Consider the following 9,543-nt stretch of genomic DNA (forward strand, 5'->3'; position numbering starts at 1 on the left):
TGTTGTTTGGCCCCTGTTGCAGAAAGATACTCCATAACATGTAAATCAACATGAGAAAAGGTTTAGAGTCATTTCAACTTGTAATTGGCTGAAGAGGGAGACATGCTGTATGTTTTACTCAATGGGATAAAGGTTTTCCAGTCAGCTTAGTTAATTTCACTCAGAGCCTCATATGGCGTTCTGCTCGGTAAGCCTCTTAGGAATCACGACCGCAGCAGATGTAGAGAGAATGCCAATCAGGAGCTCCTGCTGAGCGGAGAAACCCGACGGCTGGGCCACTGCGCGCTTCAAATCTCTGCCACGGTTCACGCGAAAACGCAGCTAAATATCGTTTTGGTTTACAAACAGCGGGAAGGAACAGGTGAGCTGTCAAGGAGTGGCCTACGATTCTGAACCGCCTGGCAACAGAAAAACAAATCCTTTCCTCATTTGAGAGCAGAGCCATGCTTCCTCTGGAGGTCGGGAAGCAGAAGCCGCGCCGCGTGTCGGAACCGATGTGCGGGGCAGACAGTCCTCCGGTCCCGACTCGACGCTTAAAGAACCGGGACTTCCCCCTGAGCTTGAAGCGCCGGCGGTCCGGCTCCGCACCTGAGCGCAAGGTGAACTGCGTCCTGGTTGGAGACGGAGCAGTGGGCAAGACCAGCCTCGTCGTCAGCTACACCACGAACGGATACCCGGCAGAATATGTTCCCACCGCGTTTGACAACTTCACCGGTAAAGTCTGACATCAATGTGGCTGAATTTGAGCGTTACGCACAAGTTTTACGCACACGTTTTACGCACAACTCGTTTAAGGTTACATGTCAAGTTTCCCGTTTGAAAGCATATATTATATGGTGTCCATGTCCGCTTTGTAAAGACACTCAAACACGTGCTTTCTATATCTTCTCAGTGATGGTTGTGGTGGACGGAATACCAGTGAGACTGCAGCTCTGCGACACGGCTGGACAGGTGAGCTGCACCTTTTTAGAGTTTGACTCCTTTAGTAGAAGTTGCCCCCCTGTGGCTCCAAAGCTTACAGCGCCCCCTGCAGGAAAACACCGAGTCTGCTTTTTCCCACCACACCTGTGTTTCATTAGTCTCTTGGGTGTATTTCAGTCCGACTGTTTCCGCTTCAGGTTGTCAAGTTATTTCAATGAAATCATCACACTCGACCTGCTGCCTCCTCAACTCTTCATCTGCATTTGTACTGATGTTAAAGGATAAAGCTGATGATATTCTACATTTTTCTCAACACGAAAACACCAAAACCAACAGTGAAGTAATCTACCAACAAGTATTGTGTGTGTGTGTGTGTGTGTGTGTGTGTGTGTGTGTGTGTGTGTGTGTGTGTGTGTGTGTGTGTGTGTCTAAGCCTGATAAATGCTTCTTCTTCTGTGCCGTTGACCTCCATTAAAACACATCAATGAGCCTCACTGTTTCACTGGGTGACATGTTCCTTCATCATAATGAGAACAAAAACTGGAGTTTATTTTGACTAATCATCACACACACACCGTCACAAATAACCACTAGAGCGCCAAATGTAGATTAATCCGCAGCTGAAAATAGTCCCCAACAAATGCACTATTTCCTCCTGTTTGTTTGATAAATGCAGCTGTTTAACAAAATTGTTGGTTAAAAAAAAAATGCAACTAAACAGACAAATTGGGGAGGTTAGGAGGGAGACACATTCGTCCGCCCCTGCTCTTTCCGCAACCTGATCCACCGGTGGGTTCCTGAGATCCGTCGGCACTGTCCCGGCGCGCCCCTGGTCCTCGTTGGCACCCAGCTGGACCTGAGGGAGGACGTCCAGGTGCTGCTTCACCTGGCGCAGAACCGGCAGCGGCCGGTGGGCACCGAGGAGGGCCGGCAGCTCGCCCAGGAGCTCGGGGTGGTGGGCTTTGCCGAGTGCTCAGCGCTGACCCAGAATAATTATTTTAATATTTTTGAACGGAATATGCTCAGAAGCCTTGATTAAAGTTGATAGAACTGGACACTGTATCGTTTCATCTGTGAGGTCTTTGCAGCAACGTTTCCGCCGCTGCCATTTAGGGAACTACCGTTTATTTGTGATAAATATATGCAAACACTCGCCTGCGTCTGCAGTGCACTTGTGCCACAACTTCCGCTCTTTATCCTGCAGACAAAAGCAGCACATGTTGGAGAGTTAATCGGGATCAGTGATCAGTGAGCCAATGATTTTTTTATCTCGGACCCACGAAGGGGGTTCTACCAAGACCCCTTCATCGATTCAGCTTTCAGTCTCCAAGTAAGTAAAACACGTTCACAAATCACACTGAAGAAAAAGTACTCGAGTGGACTTCCTTGGTTTCGTGCACTATCCGGTCCGGAGACCTCACAGGTCGGGTTTAACCGGTGACGGTGTTAGGCGATGTGGCGAATTGGCCCAGATCGCATAGAAAATGGTTGATCTTCCGTTCACTGAGATAGACATTGTCCAAGGTTTTAGCCTCAATTAATCATGGTAGCTACCTTTTGTGTGATACAGGAACGGAGGTAGAGACAAGTCACGATTCGCAAGAGAGGGTGTTGAACACGGTGGAGATTTTGCGAAGTAGTGATGTCTCTACCAGCAAAGCCGTTGTTTAAATCAGGCATATGACTCTGAGGCTCTTATAATATTGCACCGGGTAGACAGACAGGTTTGTGTTGTGCAAAACCCCTGTTGCATTGATGTGTACGGGTGGGCGCACACTCATTTACACACATCCACACACACACACACACCCTCAACCCCCAGGCGTGCTTCTTGGCTCAGGGGAAGTCCAAGAGTTGAGTCAGCAAATTTACACACAGAACAAAGATGGCGGCTTGGAATTCCCCGGGAGATGGAGGAGGGGGGGGGGGGCAGCCATCGCACCCCCGTGAAGTCCGGGAGGCCGGAGGCGGTGTGAGGCATGAGAATATAGGTCATTAGTCTAGAGAAGACAGAAGGGAAATTCCCAGACAAAGTGAAAAAGACGGAGTCAGCGGTTTCAGGGAGAACCTATGAGGCGGTCAGATCAGTAAGAGTAGCCTCGGGGGACATATAAATAAACTTAGCCTTGACAGTGGCGTCGATGAGACTGCTGAGGGGTTCATATGGACCACGAAGGCAGACCTGGCTTTCAAAGATTACGCTGAAGTAAGGGTTTTTGTGTCATCAATCAAGTGATGTGAAGGGTAGGAATCCGTTTGAAGTCAGACATCTGAAGCCCGTATTAGTATAAATACCAGCAGTTTTGAAACAGCAGGACACACTTGGAGCAGGACCTTGGAAGAAAGACTTGGAGCAGGAGTTGGAAGGAGGCTCTAACCCCGTGCGGCCTCCTGCCTGCACGGGGTGAAACTTTAACTTTTTACAGAATCTCCGGACTTTGAGAGTCGGAGGTTTTTAAGAAAACTTAGAAGGTTTTTTGAAGTCTAGTCAGGAGAGAAGGCTCACTCTGTCCAGTCCTGCGCTGGGTGAATCATTAACTTTTTCCTCCGTAAGCTACACAGCCAGCCCGTCTGCTGGCGGAGTCAGCTTTTTACAGATACTTTGTCTGTAAACTGCTCTGAAGGGGTTTTTGAATACTTAGGTGATTTTTTCTTATATTTTTCAGTTAACGATTTTCCTCTGCATTTTGGACCAAGAGACTATACTTTGATTTAAATGCAAATAAATAAATAACGAATTAGTTTCTTCGACCAAGTCCTTTTCTTCATATTTTCCTGAGAAGTCAGCCCTGGAGAGGGGTCACACCTCAGATGATCCCCTTCATCCCCTGAGGTAAGTTGTGTTTGATCCAGCTCGGTACATTACTGATGGCATTCTTGAAATGCCCAAACCACACTGATACTTATTCTAATAATAAAAAAAATAAAAAAAAATTTATAATTATTAATTTTTCAATTTTTTATTATCGGATTAAAAAATCGTGAGGGGTCACCCCCCAGATATCACGTAACATGGCGCCCGAACAGGGACTCGAGAGGGATTAGATCCTAGAAACACTAGAACGTGTATTCTGGGTAGAACAGAGGTTCCCTCTCGGGTTAAAATACACGGACCCTCCCAAGGAGAAACAGAAAAGTGATGTGAATTCAACCAGCGAAATCAAGCTGAGGTGATATATTGAACTCTGCCAGAAGTGGTAAAAAAATCGACAATCCTCGACCGACGTTCGCAACACTCGTCCGTCAGTACCGGCAGTCAAGGAAAAGATTTTATCACTCTGCTCTCTCTATTAGGAATCGGTACCAGGGATCGAGGCAGTCAATAAATCCTCTAAAAAACTTGACCGTCCTTCTCACAGGAGAAGGAGTCGTTCAGTTAAAACGGGACAAATAGACAGATCCTTAGTGTTAAAAAACTTAGAACCAAGTAGAGAGGAAACCCTTAAATTAAAAGTACTTCACGGGAGGGCATTTAAGAGATTTAGTGGACAGAGATATTGATCGCTGCGCATAGGTTTAAAGGATACCTAGCTTGTCGACACAGAGGCCCGGCGAGAGCATACGATTTTAAATAAAATAGTATAGTATCCTCCCCCGTCTAAAAACAGGGTGCCCTTTTTAGCACACCGCTGTAACACAGAGAAGGTCCAGTTGAGCTGATCACTCAATGCAATTAACGACTCAGGCACTGAAGAGATGAAAAAGGGCAAAATCCTTCCCTAGTCAATATATTGGAAGATTATATCATAGTTATATAATAGAGAAGTTCCATGTATTGTTCGTAGTAATATTACAGTAATATTATTGCAGGGCTTAATGGTATTATCAGTATATGATTCTAGCATTTAGCAGAGACCTGAGAGAATGAGGCTCTGAAACACCAAAACGTGTGGAACAGGGGAACTGATTGATTTCTCTCAGGATAGAATCAGGGTGTATGATATTACCGCAGTGGTATCGCAACACGTTGGATTTTATTGCTGTTATATATTAAAATAATAGTATTTCGAAAATGGAGGAGGAAGGAACGGAATGGGGTTCAGATAGTGAGGACCCTCCTCATGGGGGTTTATCTCCCCCCCACTTTGAGCAACCGCGGAGGACATTATGTCCAGATCCCCGTAAATACGCTGATCCGGGTAGTAATTGCAGGGAATTAAGGAAAGCCCTGGAGCCCAGTGCTCCGCCACCATATAATCAGGAATGCACAGTATATACCATGAATACAAGATATCGGTTTAGAACATCCGTGTTTAAAACACTAAAAACGATTTATAAATTTGCAGTGTGGGGTAGTATTACAGTGTTGATTTTGGTTAATATTGATAAGTGCAAAATTTAAAAAGCCCCCCTCCTTGCTCCGAGCAGAGGGAGCAGGCAAAGGAGGGGCGGCCCCCTCCTTTTTGCTCCGAGCAGAGGGAGCAGGCAAAGGAGGGGCGGCCCCCTCCTTTTTGCTCAGAGGAGAGAGAGCGAGCGGGGGAGGAGGGGCAGCCCCTCCCCTTGCTTCCCTTGCTTTCAAGGAAGCTCAGAATGAGCTAGAATAAGAGAAAAAAGCAAACCGCTCGCCCACACAAGTGGACTAAATGGCCCAAAGCCAGGCCGAAAAACGGCTAAACTTTCCCTAACTCCTTCCACCAGGTTGGAGAGGGAAAGATGCACTCACTGAGGTCCTGATTGAGCAAGCCTCTCCAATAAGGACCAATGTGCATGAGGGATTACGAAATGAGGGACACGACAAGGTCAATAGGTTTTTTGAAACAGAATCTAGTTCCTCTTCCTAACCTTAGAACACATCCAACACAAAGTGAGGTCACGGGTCAACAGTGAACGATGGTTGATGGCTTCAAGACAGCTACGCCAGGAAAAAATAAAAATAAAAAAGGCAAGCCAGTATCCCATCAAGCATGAGCCTCACGTTGACTTCTGTGACCTCACACTTTACATTCCACAAGCCGTCTGGATCATCAGCTGCTCAGGGGACAAGATTTTGCCTAGAATGAGCCTGGACAGCCATCTATTGGCATTCAGGGGAACTCCAAAATCACCGTTTCTCTAAATATAGTTAGGGTCTTTAATCCTTTAAAAGTATATCATTTTTTGTTTGTTACTTTACCAGTTCAATTCTTATCAGCCGTATATTTTACACGAGCTTCTCTGATTTTTCAGTTTCTCCTGCGAGGACATTTTGTTCATTTCTTATTTTATATTTTTTACGATCTTATCCTTTATATTAAGTAGGGATTATATACACATCGTTTGAGTGTTTTATGCAGTTGTTACGGACTGAGCATTTATTTTTAGTTTTAAAACTTTTTCAAACTTTTAAGTTGAATATTCTAGTTAAGGAAGGAGAGAGCCTTTTCAGATTTTTATGTTTTGATTTCTACACGATTTCTACCCTGGTCATTATGTGAAAATGAATCTTGGACCAGATGACTGGCCCAGCCCAACGATCTATGATCCTGATCTGTGCTTTCATATGGCATACAGAAGGGCGAGGGAAACAGCAGCTAACAATATCCTTCACGATTGTATAAAACTTAATCGGCTGCGAGATAGCACGCCTCAGTCTAGAAAGGACAGGTTGAAATAGGTAGTCATTTAAGGTTTTCTCTTTCTTTGATACTTTACTGCTATTTTTGTTGAATACTTTTATCCTCATCCCCTGGATATATTGGGTTTAACCTCTCATCCCTGAGGTCTCCAGGTTAACCACACCAAATCTCCAAGCTCGGGGCAGGTCCAGTTGGACCGGCGGGTTGTACCACTGTCGGACTCGCCAGAATCACCCACTGCTATCTCTCCCTCTCTGTCTCCCAACGTCAACATGACCCTGACCTCTGTCCACTCTGTGGACGAAGAAATCGATCCCCGAAACGTGTACGGGCCCTTACGTGATGCAACGGACCTGAGGGACCATCAGCCCATCGGGGGAGACCTGGCCTACGCGGACCTGGGTCCTTATCAGTATCCGAATACTGAAACTGGACTTTCCGTGGGCCCGGGGGCCTTCAATCGACTCTAACGACCAGGGTGTAGAGGAATATGTCCTCTGGGCCGAGAAAGCGGGCTGAGACAGGTGGCGTCTTGGACGGGAGATGCTGAACTATCGACAGTGACGGGTACTGGCGTGGCTCGCATGTGACTCTGGACATTGACTTTTCTGCTCTAGGAGAGAGAGGAAAAGAAAAAATACAAAAACAAAGAGGTTGTGGGGGTATTTTGTATTTTCTGATATGTTCAACGTTTTGTATCCTGTACTTTTATGATATCTTTGAGAGGTGGATTTTGTTTTTGGGGATGGGGAGTGTTTTACTTTTTAGCGTTGCTTTTTCTTCTTTTTAAACTATGTTTTCAGATAGGATTCATTTTCTTTTTCCTGTCTTTATTTCAATGATATCATTTCATGTGTTGTGTTTCAATATGATTCAGATTCCCATTGTTTTTCTGGGAATACCTGCTTTTGTGCATTTTTGACGATACAGAAGTTATGATGGACCTCTACTGTGAGAGTATGAGATGTTCTATTTTTCGTGTATCTGGTGCCATTCGAGAGAGGGTGTTAGGCGATGTGGCGAATTGGCCCAGATCGCAAAGAAAATGGTTGATCTTCCGTTCACTGAGATAGACATTGTCAAAGGTTTTAGCCTCAATTAATCCTGGTAGCTACCTTTTGTGTGATACAAGAACGGAGGTAGAGACAAGTCACGATTCGCAAGAGAGGGTGTTGAACACGGTGGAGATTTTGCGAAGTCGTGATGTCTCTACCAGCAAAACCGTTGTTTAAATCAGGCATATGACTCTGAGGCTCTGAGGCGGTTGTCCAAAACCCCTGTGATGTGTACGGGTGGGCGCACACTCATTCTCCTATACATTCACACACACACACACACCCTCACCCCCCCCAGGCGTGCTTCTCGGTTAAGGGGAAGTCCAAGAGCTGAGCCAGCAAAATTTACACACAGAACAAAGATGGCGGCTTGGGATTCCCCGGGGGGAGAAGGAGGGGGGGGGGGCAGCCATCGCACCCCCGTGAAGTCCGGGAGGCCGGAGGCGGTGTGAGGCATGAGACCTCGTTAATCATTAGTCTAGAGAAGAAAGGAGGGAAATTCCCAGACAAAGTGAAAAGGACCGAGTCAGCGGTTTCAGGGAGAACCTATGAGGCGGTCAGATCAGTAAGAGTAGCCGGGGGGAAGCATAAATAACTTGGCCTTGACAGTGGCGTCGCTAAAAATGCTGACGGGTTCATATGGACCACGAAGGCAGACCTGGCTTTCAAAGATTACGCTGAAGTAAGGGTTTTTGTGTCATCAATCAAGTGATGTGAAGGGTAGGAATCCGTTTGAAGTCAGACATCTGAAGCCCGGACGAGTATATAAGGGCAGTTTTGAAACAGCAGAAACACACTTGGAGCAGGACCTTGAAGCAGCTTTTGGAGAAGGAGTTGGAAGGAGGCTCTAACCCCGTGCGGCCTCCTGCCTGCACGGGGTGAAACTTTAACTTTTTACAGAATCTCCGGACTTTGAGAGTCGGAGGTTTTTAAGAAAACTTAGAAGGTTTTTTGAAGTCTAGTCAGGAGAGAAGGCTCACTTTGATTTAAATGCAAATAAATAAATAACGAATTAGTTTCTTCGACCAAGTCCTTTTCTTCATATTTTCCTGACAAGCCAGCCCAGAGGAGGGGTTACGCCTCAGATGATCCCCCTCAGCCCCTGAGGTAAGTTGTGTTTGATCCAGCTCGGTACACTACTGATAGCATTCCTGACATGCGCCGAACATCCTAATACTTATTCAAATTATTTTCGCTCTAGTTTAAGAGAAGTCGCCCGGGAGAGATCAGCTTGCGTTTGAAAGAGCTTTATATCTGTTTGAGCTCTCAAGCAGGATCTTATCAATTACGAAAGGATTAAGAAAAATCTAAAACCAAAATAAATAAAAAGAGTCAAGTGAATACTGGACTCTTATAAAACCAAATCATAGTCCTAGCGACAGACTACACTGTCTATGTGAGTGGCTGCGGGTCACGTCAGATAAGACAGAAATCCAGCCTTGGACCAGGCTGGTGGTCAGATAATTAAAGAATATTCGGTACAATATTATAACCCGGTAAAGATCAATCTTAGGGTACAGCAGTACGCGAGGCAAAACCAGGGAGGATGGGGGAGCTTTCTCTCATCCCCATGTCTCCCGACCGGTCAGATGTGAGAATCATATAGGGAACGGAGTAAAACCCACCCCCCCTTCTCGCCACCTCTCACGGCAATAAGGGGTTCACACAGGGAGGTCCCAGATCCACCGGGCACGCGTCACGTGGAGTCTGGGTCCCTCTGGTGCATCGCAAGGGTTGATGTATCACCAGCTGGCCCCCTGTCGATCTGTGCATCAATGATCGATACGGAGATCCGTCGGCTCACTCTTTTATGCGTTTCACATAAAAGGCCTCCTATTTGCTTATTACTAATTATTTCCAGATGAATTGAAAAGATTTACATAAGGAATATAGTTTTAATAACCCAAATAGAAATAATAAAAAATAAAAAAAAATTAATAATTATTAATTTTTCAATTTTTTTTATTATCGAATCAAAAAGTCGTGAGGGGTCACCCCCCAGAAATCACGTA

At 45.7% G+C, this 9,543-nt stretch overlaps 1 protein-coding gene across 1 annotated transcript; it reads left to right on the forward strand.

Annotated features, from left to right (window-relative positions):
• Positions 1-443: 443 nt before the first annotated feature.
• LOC306785088 (rho-related GTP-binding protein RhoU-like) lies at positions 444-1,960 on the forward strand (the record flags this gene model as incomplete). The annotated part of the gene is made up of 3 exons (XM_079279313.1): positions 444-714; positions 893-951; positions 1,661-1,960. 3 exons carry the CDS (start codon positions 444-446, stop codon positions 1,958-1,960), a joined length of 630 nt encoding a protein of 209 aa, XP_079135439.1.
• Positions 1,961-9,543: the final 7,583 nt, after the last annotated feature.

The sequence above is a fragment of the Melanostigma gelatinosum genome (assembly GCF_949748355.1).
Source record: "Melanostigma gelatinosum genome assembly, chromosome: 11".
NCBI lineage: Eukaryota > Metazoa > Chordata > Actinopteri > Perciformes > Zoarcidae > Melanostigma > Melanostigma gelatinosum.